We start from the raw sequence: 18,101 nt of genomic DNA, 5'->3' as shown, positions 1-18,101 counted from the left end.
CACACACCCTCACACAGACACGAGCACACATACACATTCTCTCTCTCTCTCTCTCTCTCTCTCACACGCCCACCCCCATTTCAATGCAACCTGAGTGCATGGCTGACACGCCGGTCTGCAGCTGCACACTGATGCTGAGGCTCTCCTGTATCATCTGTCTGAAAGTCTGGGGGGGAGTGAGCATGCGCTCGCAACAAACAACGCTCAGGCCTCAGTGTTCAGAGCACAACATTCCGACAAACAATTCTCCAGTTGTAAAGTTCTGACGGCAATGCTGCTTCTTTTAAAAGTTCTGATGGTAGTTCTCCAGTTTGTAAAGTTCTGACGGTAATGCAGTGGTTGTAAAGTTTCTGACAGCAATGCTGCCGTTTGTAAAGTTCTGACGGTAAAGATGTGGCAGTGAAGCCCTTACAGTAACTCTCCTGTTGTAAAGTTCTAACGGTAACTCGCTTGTTGTGAAGCTCTGACGGTAACTCTCCGGTTGTTAAGTTCTGACAGCAGTGCTCCGGCAGTAACGCAGTACCCTCAGTAGCCGGTGTCTTTGTTCCTGGGGTGATGCTATAACTGAGTCACCCTGAGCTGAAAGAGGATCACGGGTCCCACATGTGGGGCCTGCTTTATAGCACTGAGTGGGCGTGCAGGGCTTTTTGTTAGCGGCTAGTGGCTAGCGGCTGCGTCTCCGCTATCTGTCTCTGAGTCACTCTTCCGGGAAGGCAGCAGCTGGCTCGTTAGGCTCGTTAGATGGTAAATAAAGAAACTTATGCAGAATTAATAGGCTGGCGATCCCATAGGAACCAGAACGACACCATAAAACGTCCCACCCCCCTTTATCAGTTGTAGGCTACTCACGTCAAGGGCTTTTACACCAAGAGAAATCGCTTCAGAGTTCTTTTTAACTTCGGGTTAAAAAAAAAAAGTTAGTGATTCACTGGCTTTTAAGAGCTTCTCTCTGGCGACTGACTGCTGTTCTGTCGGTCAGACAGAGAAAAAGGGGGAGAGGGAGCCGAGCGGACAGTAAATCCTTGTGCTTTCAGCGCGAGGCCGAACCGCTGGTCTCGCTGACAAAAGCAGAACGAGAGGGCGGCTAATTAACCCTCGCCTCTCCCTCCTGTCCAAAAATCTGCCTAAAATATTTCATAATGACCGTTCAGTTTAAACAAAACTACAGTTCTCACAATGTGAAAAAAAAATCATCCCGAGAGTTAGAAAGTAATAGCAAGCAAAATAAATAAATAAATAAAACGAATAAACATATAAATAAATTTAAAAATCTGGTTTTAAAAATGTATTGTTTGATGCCTTGCAGTCCTCTGACAAAACTCCACAAGAATTCAGAAAATAAAATAATAACTGCAAAATGACAATAGAGTGGAGTGAATGAAATAAACAGCTCTGATTGGCCGGGGGAGTGAGAGAGGCACGCCACCCGCCCTCAGAACACACAGACTGCGTGGAGGCCGTCAAATTATTCGGCCATTTTATTTCCCCTTGAACGCCCGGGATTAAGTATATGACTTTTGTTTCCAAACACGCAACAGTTTCCTCCTCGTTGAAAACACCCTGAAAAAAAAACAGAACAGTGCTGCTGGGAGAAATATAAAATAAAATAAAATAAAATAAAACGTGTGACAGAGGATTTATGGCCACTTACAGTTTCTTTTCTGAGAAAACTCAAGAAAAGAATGCGCTTACTGATGAACTGGAATGTTTTACATCCTAATTGGAAGAGCCCTTGAGGCAAATCAAATTTATTTAAAAACAAAAAACTAACTATGGTCTTTTACGTTTTTTGGTTCCTTCTTGTTTCAGGTAAACTTGCGTTACGGTCTTATGTTTTCAAATCTGTCATAAAATCAATTATACTAACAATATAACAATTCGGCTGAGAATATCAAGTTTACCTGAAACAAGAAGGAACCACCTAACTAAAAGTTACTGAATTTATAAATAATTTACGTGCATCACCAATATTCAGATTGAGGGGTTAACTTCTCTCTTGAGTAAGGAACCCAAAACTGTGGCGCTGAATAAGAGACCCCATAATCACAAAGCAAATTCCCCATATTTGAATGGTCTGGCTCTCTTCGGCTCAGGCAAGAGCACTCAAACCCAAACCGCTACCCTTAGCGTTAGCGTGACCGCTAGCGCTGCTGTAAATCTGCATTAGCGGGTGAGTTTTGTGCCTTGGTCTCCTCCTAAAGGGAGCGCTCGCGACCTGGTGGGACATTATCGGCCATTTTGACAGCACAGACTCGCGCACACTTACTCTGTGTAACTGCATTAATCACACATACACCGTACAGCCAGCCTTTCCCCATCGAGCTCAACAGACAGAGCTTTGTCCTTTTATCTTTATTTTTTAAATAAATAAAGTGGGACAGCACACCCCCCTTTTTGTAGTTGTTTTTTTTAAATTTATTTAGACAGGTAGAAAGCAGAGAGGGTAAGAGACAGAGCAGGGTTATGCCGTAAGCGGGGTTCGAACCCCGACCCACACGGGGCGGTCGCGTACGGCCCAGAGTCAGCGGCTCCGCAGACCACACCAGACGTCCCGGCGGCCATTTTAACACGCAGCAGCCCGGGAGGTCTGTTCCTCACACTTTTGGGCTGGAGTCACACGGAACGCTCCGGTTTCTCCGGCGGTCGCCGTATATCACACAGGTTTCACACCTGTGACCCACGCTCAGTGACCCCCCCCCCCCCCCCAAAAAAAAAAAAGACCTCCAGTTACAGCCATTCTGCAGACTAGAGCGGGTCTTTACGGCTCGCTGGGCCAAGGCTAATATTGTTACATGAACGCTGTGGAAGATTAAGTTCAGTTTCACGAGCGGGGGAATCAGCTGAGAGGCTCACCGAAGCTAAACTGTATATTAAACAGGGTCGATCGCGAGCCCTTACTGACAGAAAACACTTATCACACATCAAAGCACACCCACACACTCACACACACAGGCACACACTCGTGCGCACACACTCACACGCACGCACTCCAAGTGCAGAATAAGATTCACGGTGAGATTCAAATGCTGAGAGAGAAAAATCGCTGTGAAATTGAGAACGAGATCACAGAGAGACTCAGAGATTCTGAAGATTCAGGGAGAGATTCAGAGCGAGATTCAGAAGGAGATGGGGACAGATTCAGAGGGAGATTCAGAACGAGATACAGAAGGAGATCCAGAATGAGATTCAGAAGGAGATACAGAACGAGATTCAGAAGGAGATACAGAACGAGATTCAGAAGGAGATACAGAACGTGATTCAGAAGGAGATACAGAACGAGATTCAGAAGGAGATTCAGAAGGAGATTCAGACGCATTCTGAAGGGCATGCAGAGTGATATTCACGGAGAGATTCAGGGTGAGGTCTGGGAGATTTAGACGGAGATTCAGACGCATTCTGAAGGGCATGCAGAGTGATATTCACGGAGAGATTCAGGGTGAGGTCTGGGAGATTCAGACGGAGATTCAGACGCATTCTGAAGGGCATGCAGAGTGATATTCACGGAGAGATTCAGGGTGAGGTCTGGGAGATTCAGACGGAGAGAGCGCCGACTGCAAACGCAGCAGAAAACACTGGAGCTGAACTCCGGTAAACAAATACCCAGCAGCTCAGAGTGGGCCATTTTAGTCCCCAAATTACAGACTGGTAAACCAGAGGCTCCCCCTGCCAACTCATTACTGCTGTTTGTTTCCACGGCAACTCGTCCCAACCCAACTCTACACACACACACACAGACAGACACACACAAGAAAACACACACACACACACACACACAAGAAAACACACACACACAAGGAGGACCCTTCTGGAAATAAGTCTAAATTCGGACCCCGTAAAGACAGAAGCGCCAGTCGAATAAACACCCACAGGGCACCCAATCAATGGACGGAGTTTCACACCCCGTTCCGTTCAGCAGAGGTAATTACCGTAAATGAGCTTTTGGGCTCGTTTTGCGATTGTCGAGACGTCTGAGCGCTATGCTAATCGACGCCCCCTCCGTCCGATTCAAAACGGCTGTTGCGATTGAGAGTCGGGCCAATCAGAGAACAGGCCTGGTGTGCAGCGGAAAAGTTTGATAAGTTTAATTAGAACTTTGGCGTACATTCACTGTTAACGAACTGTGAGATGAAAGAGGACGCTTCTGACTCTTACTAATTTAGTATCTCTTTAGTTCCACATTCAGACACAGGAAAAAAAAAAAAGCAATGATTGTGAATATTTTCTGTGTCTGAGACATATATACAAAGGCGACAGTTTTTATGACTACTGTATATAGAGTGTCCATTTGCAAAAGGCGTGCCCCGTTGCATTTAAAACGCAGCACCCTCGATTTCAACTTTAATGTTACATTTTTTTTGGTGAACGGCACAGAGAGCAGCCGTAAAGCTGGGTATTTTTAGAAGTCCAAACGCATTATTTTAAGGAATATGGTAAATATTTGTGTAAGCGTCTGGAGCGTTTGGAGTCGGTCAGAAGGGGGGGGGGGAGCGGGGTTGGGAGGGGGGGTACAGAGGCGCTTGTCTCCGGCGCTTTTTTGGACAGGAACCCGACCCGACGCACAGGCACAGGCACAGCGTCCAATCAAAAGCTCTCAAAAACAGCGCAAAAAAAAACCCCTCACGCTCCCACCGCTGTGCAATCATGGGAAATTTTCGCGGTTCCGCCAGCAGGAAGGCGCTGTTTTTCCAGCGGGTTGCCAGGTCTTTCGCTCCAGACCCCACGCAAACGGGGAGCGGAGGCGGATACACAGGCCTTAAAAACACGACGACGAAATACAGCGAATAAAGCGATGCGACCGTAATTACAATACAGCAGCGCGGGACCGAGGTACGGTGTCAGAACCCGCCATCGCAGCCCGCCCGCGGAGCGCAGGAATCCGTCCAGCGACGCGTTTCGCATTCCGCTCGACGCCACGACTCCCGCCGGGACTGGAGCGCGGCTCGGGGCGGGGCGTGGTTCTGGGACGGGGCGTGGATTTCGCCCCCGTGGTAACATTTCAGCTCGACGAAAGTGACTCCATGAGGGGCTGATTCAATCTAACCGCGTTCGCTTACTGGAGTTCCCGCCGAGCTGCAGCCCAGCCCCAACACCTTTAATTAATGCTCCACCTGGACCCCATCAGCGGGGATCGTACCATTTTGTGGGTAGCGGGGGGATTTCTCCTCAGGGACAAAATATAACAAAATTCAACAATAACATTTTAATGCAATCATAATCATTTTCCATCTACAGACCATCAGACAGATTGCTGACTTACTGTAATAATAATATTAACATGAGGCCCAGAGAGCACGCTCCAAACAAAACTAAAGAACTGAATTAGCAGACGCTCTTATCCACAGCAACTCACACAAAAAAGTTTTTGCACAACCTTTCACACTGCATGCGTTTATACAGTGGATATGTACTGAAGCAATGCAGGTCGGGTACCTTGCTTCCAAGGCAGCGTCCCACCCGGGAATCAAACCTGCAACCTCTTTAGGTTCCCTACCCGTTATACTGCACTGCCACCAAGGTGGGCGGTGGTTGAGTGTGAGATCACTGACCCCCTTAAGGTACCACAGATGCCCAAGGTGAAGACCCAACCTTCAGATCCATCGCCACTTATGGAAGAACGACCAGAACCCCCTTAAACAAGAGACAGCTCCTCCACAACAAGGCAGGCTGACAGTCAGGCAAAGGAAAAGAAGGTAAAACACAAAAGCTCGTTTAAATGTTCATTCAGCGCATTTTCTTTCTTTCTTTTCTGAAATGACACGGCGCGATGTCCCCAGATAACACGCGACAAGCTCCGTCTTGCGCTCCCGAGGCAAAGCGAGAGTTCCAGCGCGCTTTGTTCCTTTTTTTTTACTCTCTGCACGTCAAACAATTTGCATTCCGTACAAAACAGGCCCCAGGATGCCATTCTAAGAAAAGCACAAAAAGAGAGAGAGAGAGAAAGAGAGGGAGAGATCGTGGCGCGTTCTTACCCACAAACATGCGCGTGTGAGATTTATGTGGACATGCACATTCCACAAGATTAACACCCGACCACAAATAAATATTGCCCAAAATTTCTCAAATAATTACCTTCGTGCCAACACAGTGTTAAAAATAATAGTTGCATTTAATTTTTTTTATGGATACTGTTCTTCAGCAAATTTTCCTGGAAACAGAATTTTTTTTTGAAGCCCGATAATGCACACTAGAACCTTCCAGGACGATGAACATGAAATCACGAAATTCACGCTCAGTACCATCTGCATAAGCAGACCGTGAAAATAGCACAAATTCAATAATTTAATTTACACGTCGTTACACCAGTTACCCAGCGTAAAACCCGATATTACAACATTTGGATTTTAACGTGAGGTCTACCGGTCCAGCATTAAAACGCCTCTCACGAACTCGTCCTGAGGACTTTCTGAGCTCAGAGAAGCTGGACGTGGTCCACAGAAATCAGGAGAAAAGGAGAGAAAGAGAGAAAGAATCTTATCCAAATCAACAAGAGCTTCCAGAGCTGCAACAGCATCCATCTTATTTACCCTGTCAGTCTGAGCCAATCAGACTAACTACACACCAAGTATTCTCACAAAGCTACCTACTTATTAATAAACTATTATTACCATAAACTAACTATTCTCACTGTAACTACATATCAATAAACTATTATTACACCAACTTCTTACTAAAGTGTTATTACACGGGCTACACATCACCAAACCAACTAATCTCACAACACTAACTACTTTTTCAATAAAATATTATCACACTGAGTGAGTGAGCGTGACAGAGACTGAGTAACAGTCTCTCTGTTTGAATCCGAGTAACTTCAACTGACTACATAACAGTAGCTGGGCCACAGTACCAGTGGGTGTGTGTGTGTGTGTGAGTGTGAGTGTGTGGCGTGGGCTCTGGCCTTGTTTGTATTATCATGAGCACCGATGCATGTGCAAAAGAGCCCCTGCCCTCCTTCCAAAGCAAGCACGTCCCAGGACAGGCTTTCCGAATGTTACATATCTGAAGAGCCAGCGACCCGCTCAAAGGAACAGCTCTTATTTTTCTGTTCAGGGTGTCAGTTTCAAAACGAGCCGTTTGTGTGTTTGTGTGTGTGTGTGTGTGCTGACTCAGACAAGTCACCCCACCCTGTTGGTAAATCTTTTCGTATCCTTTTGAACGCAGTGACTCTGCAGCCCCCCCAGCTGAGCTGCAGTCACTCTGCAGCTCCCTAGATGCGCACACACGCACACACGCACACACGCACACACGCACACACACACACACGTTTTTCCAGGCATCCTCAAAAAAAAAGCACACAAACTCCAAAAAAGTTTCTGTCTCCCTCTCATTTTTATCTTACCCCAATGAAGACCCCCCGCCCGCCTCCCCTCACTGGCACACCGTGACCGCCATCAGCCCCGGCCTGACCTCTGCCCTTTCCCCGACAGCGAGCTCGCCCACTGGGCACAGTCCACCGCCCCCGCCGCCCATCGGATGCCCGTCGTTCACACGCGGCACAGCCATTCCTTCCCGCCATGAGCCGCCCGGCGATTACCGCTACCTCAGAGGGGAAAAACCCGAAAAAAAAAAAAAAAAAGGGCACCGTTCCTGTCATGGCCCCGTTCCTGTCATGGCTGATGTCATCGAGATAGCCCGGGCGAAAGCTATAATTACGGGCCTACGCGGCCAATCCTGGCAGATCGGCGGGGCAGGAGAGCAGGAGACGCGCAGAGCGCTTTCGGGGATGGGAGAGTGGAACTCGATTCGCTCAGTATCATCGTTTCTGCTGGGCGGGCGCCTGCCGGGGGGGGGGTGTGGGGGGCGCGTGGGGGGGGGCGGTTTAGGTTGGCAGGAGCTCACAGCGCCTCTCGGAACGCAGCGCACGTAAACGCTGTAATTACACGTCTCGCACACGGCAGGGCTGCACTGGAGCCTCGGCCTCAGCTTTCAGCCCCAGAGCGCTGCTCTTTATACAGCACAGAGAGTGTGTGTGAGACTGCTACGCTCTCTCTCTCTCTCTCTCTCTCTCTCTCTCACACACACACGCATGCACACACACACACGCGCATGCACACACACACACTATATGCACACAAACGCGCATGCACACACACACACACACTATATGCACACACACGCATGCGCGCGCGCGCACGCACGCACATTGTACACACACACTGCACACACAGGCACACACAGGCACTCACACGCACACACACACATACACACATGCACATATATGCACACACACTGAACATGCACACGCACACACGCAATGTACACACACACACATACACACACAGGCACACAAACGTATGCACACACACACTCACATGTACACACACACATACACACATGCACATATGCACACACACACTGAACATGCACACGCACACACGCAATGTACACACACTCACATACCCGCACAAACACATAGACACATGCATGCACACACACACGCACAGACACACACACAACTGGCCATGCAGTCTGTTGCATAACATGCTTTAAAAACACAAATACTCAGCTGAAATTAAGCATGACGCTTCAAAGGAAACAGACCCAGGGGGCGTTATGTCTGAGTGGCTTTCTCCTCACCCTTATAGGTCTGTTCCACTCTCTTTGCGAGACTACCGTCCAATGAACTCCAGACATGACCGTTGCCGTGCCGACGCAAACACAGAGAATGTGGCTCCTATATATCTGCTGTATAATGCTGCCACAGAATCACACTGCAGTCTTCATGCTGTATGACATCTAAGTGTAGGATACAGGCAGGGTTTTTATTACCATTTTACAAAGGTTCTCTAAATGCAGTATCAGAACAAACCCGAACAAACAAAACCCTTCTGTAGGCTCATCTTGCCTCGTTTACATTTTCATAAAACTTTTTTTTTTTTTTGAATCACAGAAAATTTCATAGCACTGAACAGAACAGCGGCCTTGAAAAGAATGTTTTTATTTCATTTCCTGCCTAATAAAACTTGATTTTACATGAGAGAAAGTTAAGGAATGAAGAATGAGGCAGAGAAAGAACACACTTCTGCCGCTGTACTGTAGTCAGTGTGCAGGGTGAGGGGGGAAGGGAAAGGGGTTCGAGAGCTGAGTTCATAACCAGGGGGTTGCAAGTTTATATCCTGGGCATGACTTCATATAAGTTGCTTCATGCAAGTTTGATGATGATGATGATGATTGTGATTATGATAATGTATGGCCTTGCTATGAAGCTTGGATGCGCCTCAGTGTGGAGCCTGTATGAGCCTCTACATGCAGCTTTTATGGGCCTCAATGCGGGACTTGTATGAGTCTCAGTGTGGAGCTTGCATAGGCCTCAGTGTGGAGCCTGTGTGGGCCTCAGTGTGGAGCTTGTATGGGCCTCAGTGTGGAGGCTGTATGGGCCTCAGTACAGAGCCTGTTGGCAGGGTTTATTTTTGTAAATTTGACTGAAGTTTCATGTCGAAACTTGGCTCACGTACGATGCAGGTCTGACAGGTGTGAAAACGGCATCCAGGTGTGAATGCGGAACACAGGTGTGAACACAGGTGCGGCTGGGAGAGGTGTCAGGCTGGGCGAGGTGCCAGGATGGAGGCGTGGTCCAGTGAGCGTGTGACAGACAGGTCTGCAGAGGCTGCTGAGTGGCTCATCCTGTTAAGGCAGTGTTCTGGTGTGGTGGATGAGTACAGAGTGCTGACTGTGATAGGCAGCCCCACAGGACAGCATGTCGTGCCCAGAGAGAGAGGAGGGGGGGGTGGGGGAATTTGGGCAGGAAGACTCAATGAGGGGGTGAAAACCAGACGTATGGCAGCCCAAGGCCGGTAGCAAGCAGTACGTTCAGCGTATGTGTGTTCTGCTGCCATTGGAGCGTCTTACAGCAGTAAGACAGGCTTTTAAATGGAGATTTATCCTGTTTTTAAAAACAAAGAAACATTTTTAAAAAGTAAAGACAGATGGCAGAATGCTTCCTATGGGAAGTTGGATCACTTCAGTTGCAATTCCTCCCCCAGCACTGCAGGGGGTGCTAGCTCCGGCATGACCGGGCTGTTTCTCATCTGTTTCACACGGTCTCAACACTGTAATTACCGAAGCCACTTCACACACAAACTGCTTCCTGGTGCTTCTCTGATGGGAAACTCACACCACATGTTAGAACCGGGGGGGGGGGGGGAGCACTTTAGCTCTTTCAAAAAGGAACCATCACGAAGAAATGAACGTGACAAAAAGCCATTACGGTGATGCCCGTCCTTTCAAAATGGCGGTTTAGTACCGCGCCACACAGCGAGGCCCTAACTGTAATTAGACTTCAGTCTTGCGCATAATCACCCCCTCAGTGCAGCGGACACAACATTTCCCCAAATCCTGCAGATGAAAGTCAACTGGTTCAAATCCAAGGAGGGATTAAAAAAAAAAAATCTGGTGTTTCGTATGTCCAAGACTTTCCGAGGCAAAGCTAACGCTAGTAAAACGTCTCACTGCTTATTCCGCGCTCTGGTGAGGCCTGGATTCCGGATGAAGGCCCCACCGCTGTACTGGGTCCTGAAACCCCGTTTTTTTTTGGGGACATCAAAATGCACCGATGTAATCCCTGACAACCTCTGACCTGCTCAGAGAAGAAGAGAGACGTTCAGAAACTCAGCCCAGGTAATTCACCTGTGCGCACCAGGTAGAGCCTGCTGAACTGTGTGTGTAGTGGGATAAAACAGCCGTACAGGCTGTAGGCAGGCAGCACAGGTGGGGCCGTTAAAGCCCACAGGTGGACGATCAGGTGGAGGCAGGTGTGCCGGTCGCTACCTGGCAGCGCGTTGCTAACGGTTTCCACACTGCGCGGTTTCTCCCCCCCACCTTTCGCTCTCTCCAACAAAATATCAAAACCAGCATAATCCACACCCCCACCCCCAAACACCTTTAAACCCCCCCACAACACCAAACCACCCCCAACTTCCCTGGGGAGGGCGGGGCGGGGGGCTGGGGGAAGCAGTTTTCCTTTGAAACGTTCAAGGGCAGGGGGTGTTAAAATGAACTCAGATGTACCCAGCGGATTTTCTGATGATTTCAGCATGTAAAAGTTTAATACGCTGCTTTTCTGGAGTGTATAGTATAAAGGATGGGGGGGCTGGTGGGGGGGGGGGGCTTTTCCTATTTATCACGCTTTATTCTGTAATTAAGCTGGCACTTCAATGTCGCCCTCACAGACGGCTGCTTACGTTTACAGGACCGTTCAGGCTCCGAGAAACGCAGGAAGTGGGACCCACACCACACCACAGCACTTCCTGTTGTATTTTTTTTTTGAAAGATTAGATGTCTCGTAAATTTTATTATATGAAAACATTAATACGGGCGGGCAGCAGAACACACATACGCTGAAGAAGTCGCGTTGGCTCTGAGCTCGCTGTCCAAGACAAAACAGTCACTCGCATTTAACTAAATCAGGACGGGGGAATAAAAAAAAAAGAAATTTTAAAAATGTAATTATCACGGAAGGACGCCCACACACAAAAACGCAAAACCCAAATCCTTCGGATCACAAAAACGCCCCATCATTTCAATATGCTTTTATTTACAGTATAAAAAATGGCAATTTTTCCAATATGTCTGTCAGATAAGTTTGCAGTCATTCTTCATCATTTTAAGGAAATTTAAAACACTTGGCGTTCCAAGCAGGGTTCGAGAAGGAGGGGAAACAGAACTATCTACTCTCTGTATTTTAAATACTAATGTTTCACATAAGCCTACTTCTCTTCATCTTTAATAATTATTTTTATTATTTATCGAGTGTGCACTTTACAGAAAAGAAAACTCAGAGTTCTTTATAGTGTGCGTTAGTGAGTTTTATTTTACCAAAGCATCTTACTGCTTCCCTGGATCCTGATCTCTCTCTCTAATGGACATTGTTGGGGTGCAGGTGTCACACCCCATGAGCCCCCAACTCTCGCCCTAGGGTCAGGCTTGAAATTATTGTAAAAAAAAAAAGTATGCTTATGTTGCTTATTTTCAGGTTTGCATACTTTTTTTTACCTTACTTTAAGAGTAATTCGCACCTGTGTTCATTTGTATTTTTCCCAGTGGCTTAGCACTGGACCTGTCGCCTCCGTAGTCTGGAGACCCTTAGCCAGGCCGCGAGCACACGTTGTCCCAATATCGAACTCACTGCGGCCGTCAGGAAGACGCTGTGAGCTGAGATACGCTGGGTGTTTATGGTCCATATGCTTTTATTATTCTTTTTTAAACAAACAAAAAATCCCAAGAACCGAAACTGCTTTTATACTATGAAATGTGATTCCCTCTGCACATACGTAAACACAATGCAAAATTGCTTTAATGTGTAATCGTTTTATTTAAATAAATAAATAAAAAACACACGAAATCACGATGTGAAGACAGACATTCCCCACTATTTGACTCGTGTCACCGCAAATTCTACACTTGCTAATTGGTCGACGCAAATTAAAAACGTAATTCTCCATAATTTGTTTGTAACGTGACCATCTAATCTTGGTATACCTGACGAGCAGGCCGCGGTTTGAATACTGCAGTCTGGGCTCTGACTGACTGTGTACATAAACATAAACACGCTGTGGAAACATAGCTGTTCTGGGAAAAGCTAAAGTAAGCATTGTTATTCTGAGAGACGGGTGTTACAGTGGAATTCTTAAAAGCTGGTCGACCTGGGTCTCAGAGATCGGAGGGGGAAAAAAACAGAAACTGAACACATACCTCGGCATTCAAGGAGACACGATTTCATTCCCGAAAGAAAGGCCTCAGTTCATTCCATTCCGACTGCGACGAACGTCGAGCCGTCGCGCCTTGCGAAAGAAAGCCGGTGCAGATTAAATGCGTAGGAGAAGTAGGCCTGCTAACTGCATCACCTCCGCTAAAACATGTTTTTCCGTCTCTCCGAAAGAAAAACCTGGCAGCATACCTACGCGAGTTTACGCGGTTCTTCTCACGTGACTTCAGTCAATCAGCCCCCCGAGATTAATAATTGTGTGCAGATTTAAGTGGCCGAAACCCCTCATTATTCTATTTAAATACACAAAGAGAAACCCGTGATTAAAGAGCCGCTCCACTGGCTCTGCACGCCAGTTAGAATTCTAACACTCAAAAAATAACAAATGCAAATAGCTGTGTGTTAATAATGCACTGCATGACCAAAAAAAAAATCTTTCAAAAAAATCGAAACAGATGTATTTGCTATTTATTACAAATGCACTTTCTTTAACGTAACCTACCTAAAATTAATAGACAGAACTTCACATTGGTTGTCATCTATTTTGATATTTCCAGAGAAATGTTATTATTTTTAAAATAAAATAATATATTTTATTTATATGTTTAACATTGTACAAGTGGCTCCATGTGTTCAGGTCCTGAAATGGGAAATGCAAAGCTGTGACAAAAGAGTGTGCTTTTCCCTCAGCTGAGCTTAAAGCAGGGGATTTGGAGTCTTTTAAATCATCACAGACTTCTCTTAAATTAGAGGGAGAATTACTATTACGAAAGAAATCATACAGAACCAAACAGCCTCAGCAATTATCATCCTGACATGAGGGCAGCCAATCAGGCCGTCTCATTTGTTGTGCCCTAAAGTAAACAGCGTGTGATTGGTGCAGATCCTGCAATCACTGTGCAACTGAAAGAACAGAGAGAGAGAGACTGAAAAGCTCTGCCAGAAAAGCAGTTGTAATTTGACATGAAATGCAGATTTAGGCTCACTGTAAAAAAAAAAAATATATATTTTTTAAATAAGCATTGTACAACTCATCTAAACTATTAGACTGACTTCATTTTGGTCGTAACACAAATTTGTCAGTCACACAGAAATGAAGACTGACTAAAGTTCTGCAGTTAGCCTCCCAACCCCTGAGTAGGACTCCTTACATGGCCTGTTTTGCGTGGAATTGTGGGTAAATTACAGCACAGAGCAGAGATGATACTGGTGCTCTTGTGTTAGGCCGCTAGACTGTCCTGGAGCAGGACAGCTTCGGGGGTAAACCACAGACCGACTGACCGTTCGGCTCACAGACCCCACACGCTTCGGTCTGTGCTCACACAACCGGTTTCCGCGGAACGCTGCTAGGCCTCAGACGGCGACGGAACCATAGGCCGCGATCATGTGACTGCTGCCGGAACCATGAACCATTCCGTCCGCAGCTGTGGATTTCAGGGCGCACATTTGAACGTGTAGCTCACACTTCACACACACACATATACTTAACGCAGGCCACTCTGGGCAATTGCCTTGCTAAGGGGCAATGCCACAACTGAGATTTGTCCCTGCAACCCCCTGAGGTCACACACTCTATTATGCACAACAGCAACAGTCACCAGAGCAGATGTCTTGACTTTCATACAGCGATATAAATGCCATGGGACAGTGCAGGGAGGTGATTTTGGTGGCAACACAAGCTACCCTTGTTGATCGACTAATACTGTACAACAAAGCTTCAATGGATCTGGGGAGTTAGGCCACTTGCTACCTGAATAATGACACAAGAACGCTTTGATGTTCAAAGGTGATGTTGTGAGCAGTGCCAGTGCTCACCTGTTCTGCCCTTGTGTGTTCTAAGGTTGCCAGGTTGGACCGCCACCTGTTTATTATTCATTAAGGAAATGCTGTTGCGTAGTCATTTCCCCCTAATATAGATTGCTTTCTTGCCGCTGTCGTCAAGATACAGAGCTTTGACTGAGCGTGTTTCCATTTGCTCCGAGATGGTAGCTAGACAGATGGAGCGTTTCTTTTTTCTTGTAGTGGCTTGCCGCAGAAATCTGCAATTAATAATATTTAACACAGGGCAAGCCAGACACTTGTCCTAACTTAAATTAAGTTAGGGGATACACTAAGCACATGCTTTGCTCGTTATTTGTTGTATAACTTGGAAAAGGCCGAGCAATAGCGCGACTGTGCGTTGTAGTCTTCAGTTTCCCCTCATGTCGCACGTGAAAAGGCGCATTGACGCTTACACAGCCGCGCGCCCTCGCCTTGCCGCCTAGCAATTTTATGTAGGCTACTTGTAGTTCCGCGGAAACCGTACGCCTGGCTCTAATTTTCCCACTGCGGACATTGCGTAGAATGACATCTGACACATGTCAAACAGGAGACCGTCAACGCAGATGTCTTTCATACCATTGTGTATTAAAATGGTGACGATATATTAGTCAGATCACTGCAAAAAAAAAAAAAACGAAAACAAGAGTAGCCTACTGCGCGCGACCTCTTCTATTAATATCAAAAGGCCATTGTTTTGTTAATGCCGTTTTCGGAGCGTTCTCGTTCTGCTCAGACGTTTTCACGTGTAACTCCGGGTGTGCGGTTCCGCGGTTCTCGCCGCCGAACTGAAGACTCTTTCTCGGCCTCTCCTGACTCAGCCCAGGGACGGTGACTCACTCGTTTCGCCAGTGTATTATTTATTTGTGTCTTTTCCAGTTACAGGCTGTGCGAAGCAGGCGGATTACGCGAAGTCTTGTCCGCAAGGGTTTGGACATTCCTATTAAACTGTTTGAATAGCATTTAACCCAGCCGACTGAGGACAAATTAATCTTAAATCGAAGCCAAAATGTAGAGTTGTCAGTCTCTCCTCCTGTTTTATACAGACAGGCCCGTGGAGCTCTCCCAAGGTAGAGGTGTAGCCTACAGCCCGTGTCATATATGTCATACAATTAAAAAATATAGGCTACGAGTTATCATTTCAACATCGTAAAATGCCCGTGGATCCACAAATGGCCGAACTAGGCATCGAAAAAAATTAAATTCCACGGGACTTAACTCTTGGTTTCATTTTCTACCGTCCCCTTCTGGTGAGCCAACGTTTCATTCATTCGCGAAAATGTTTGAAACGCAGAGGTAAATGCCTTTTTTTTAACTCTATTTCGTTTTCCGTCAGAGCTGAAATTGCCTACTTTCTGAGACGTTCGATTACAGCCACGGGGTCAGTTAACGAGCGTTTCTTTTTCTTTTTCGAATGGGGCGACATTATTTATTTTGAACGCACTATGATACCAGGCTGCAGACACCACGTGCTCCAGTCTCATCAGCATAATGATTGCCCAGCGCCGTATATAAACCACAAAAACCAGAGCGCGAGAATCCCCTTCCTCCAAAGTCTAACCACATCTTAGGATACCAAAAAACTGCGACGTTCTTTCTGGCTCCTTCATCTTACCGACCGCGACTTTTTTTTAAGGATCAACATAATTTTTTTAACCCTATACGAATACGAATTATTATTTTTGGTTCGAGAACTTACATTGGCGTGTTGTCGGGGCTGAAACGATATGTCGAATTCACGACGAAAGGAAAACACAGAAACAAACGCAGAAATAGGCAAAATAGACTTTTCTGCTTCTATTTTTCCCCCTTTCGAATACGTTTTAGAGATTCTTTCGAGGTATTGTTAAACTAGGCAGTATCACGTTTGTGAGACTGTTAACTGGATAAGAGCTTGCCTCTGGTAGTTTGGCTATTAATTCATCATATGAGATTTATGGCACACTTGGTGTGTGTGTGGGATTTTGGATACGCACAAAGACATTTGTGCGTAACGACTTATGGACTTGTTTCTGGTAACAGAAAACTGAAATGTCCGCTTCAGAGGACCTACAGCACACGCGTCAGACATTAATTTGCCAGACTGATTTCCTTTCGGATAAGGAAGCATTTCAAATTCACGCATGCAGAAACCTTTACTAATATATCTCCGCAAGTGTAGGCTATGCCCGAAGAAGTTTAGTCGTTTATTGATTACATCTCCTTTAACTTTAGTAGTCGATGTAGGTTTTTATGTCGATTTCACAACTATTTTTCTCCAAGAGGAAGAACTACGTTAGTATAAACTCGTCTGCCTTTTCTGTAAATACTCTGGAGGATATAGGCGAGCCGTTCTCCAACTTTTGTTTCCAACTGTTGCGCTGTTTCGATCCTCAAGTTCTCGAGCGTCGCTGACTTTTTGTCTGATCCGAGTAGACCGATATTTTTTGTCGTCTCAGCTGAGGACACCATTTTAGTCTTTATTTCCGCCGCTTTACCTTTTCTAATTTAGTTTTGTGATGCGCATTCCCGTAGATCCCAGCACCAGCAGGAGGTTCAGTCCCCCGTCAAACAGTCTACAGCCTATCTCGGGGAAAATGAACGATGTGAACGCTGCTACGGGACAGCAAGATGCCGCCGTGTCGAGACTCCGGCCGCACGAGAACCGGAGCATGGTGGAAATCATCGCTGACCACCCCGCGGAACTTGTCCGGACTGACAGCCCCAACTTCCTCTGTTCTATCCTTCCGTCTCACTGGAGGTGTAATAAGACGCTGCCCGTCGCGTTTAAGGTAAGATATTTTTATACGTACGTTATCATTCACGCCGTCCTTTTTAATGCCTAAATTCGCAGCCAATTCTTAGTAGCTATATGCTTGTCAGGACAACTGTATAGGAATATAGGCTACCTTTATCTCAGATATTGCGATTGCGCTCTATTTTGGGGGTGGGGGGAATTAGCCGTTTGAGTTTTATGTCGCTGTCCTTGTTTGACCGAAACGCGTTCTATTGTGAAACGCATTCGGTTCTTGGCGCGTGGAAGAAAAAAAGGTAAAGCGAGGGCCGTGGTCTGCTCAAGTTGCTTTTGTGTTTTTTTTTATTTTTTATTATTATTGTCGCGCGACATATGCGTAGCGCGTCCCAATCCCAAAACGCTATACTGTGCAAGGGCCATGTTTCGAACAGGATAAACAATTAACTTTACCTAACCCCCCTGTAGAGACGGAAGCGCCACCGCACGCGGTTCCTCGCGTGGCCGGGTGACACCTGAAAAACAGACCTGCTATATATAGCAACACTCACTCACCGTGAATAATCGCCGCGCGTGATCTACCGACCAAATATACACGTGTTTCACCTGTTAATTGTGGATGAGAATGATCCTAACGCTACGAAAGGACATTCGTGTTTCCGTGTTCCCGTGCAATGTCAGTGTAGTATATGTAGGCATTTTGCAACAAGAAGACTAACCAGAAATACCTCGCGTATCGGCTGTGCAATATTAAAATATTATTAGGCTATTTTTTAATCTCTCAACATTTTGGTTAGAATATTTTCGTGCAAATGTAATCATTTTTGCGATACTGTTTTTTTTAAATAA

General features: G+C 46.3%; 2 protein-coding genes across 10 annotated transcripts in view; one reads left to right on the top strand and one right to left on the bottom strand.

Moving 5' to 3' along the window:
- The window catches only part of LOC135257704 (zinc finger protein 227-like), a 144,486-nt gene that overhangs the window by 93,119 nt on the left and 33,266 nt on the right, over positions 1-18,101 (bottom strand). The window lies entirely within an intron of this gene.
- Positions 1-18,101, top strand: part of LOC135257702 (runt-related transcription factor 2-like) — a 56,053-nt gene that overhangs the window by 9,169 nt on the left and 28,783 nt on the right. For all 7 annotated transcript variants that reach the window (XM_064340730.1, XM_064340732.1, XM_064340731.1 and 4 more), the window contains exon 3: positions 17,036-17,292. In XM_064340730.1, the coding sequence (XP_064196800.1) occupies positions 17,036-17,292 (257 nt within the window). The remainder of the gene's footprint in view (positions 1-17,035; positions 17,293-18,101) is intronic.

The sequence above is a fragment of the Anguilla rostrata genome, chromosome 6, assembly GCF_018555375.3.
Source record: "Anguilla rostrata isolate EN2019 chromosome 6, ASM1855537v3, whole genome shotgun sequence".
NCBI classification, from domain to species: domain Eukaryota; kingdom Metazoa; phylum Chordata; class Actinopteri; order Anguilliformes; family Anguillidae; genus Anguilla; species Anguilla rostrata.
The sequence above is the reverse complement of the archived record's forward strand: the minus strand, read 5'-3'. Positions and strand labels throughout refer to the sequence as shown.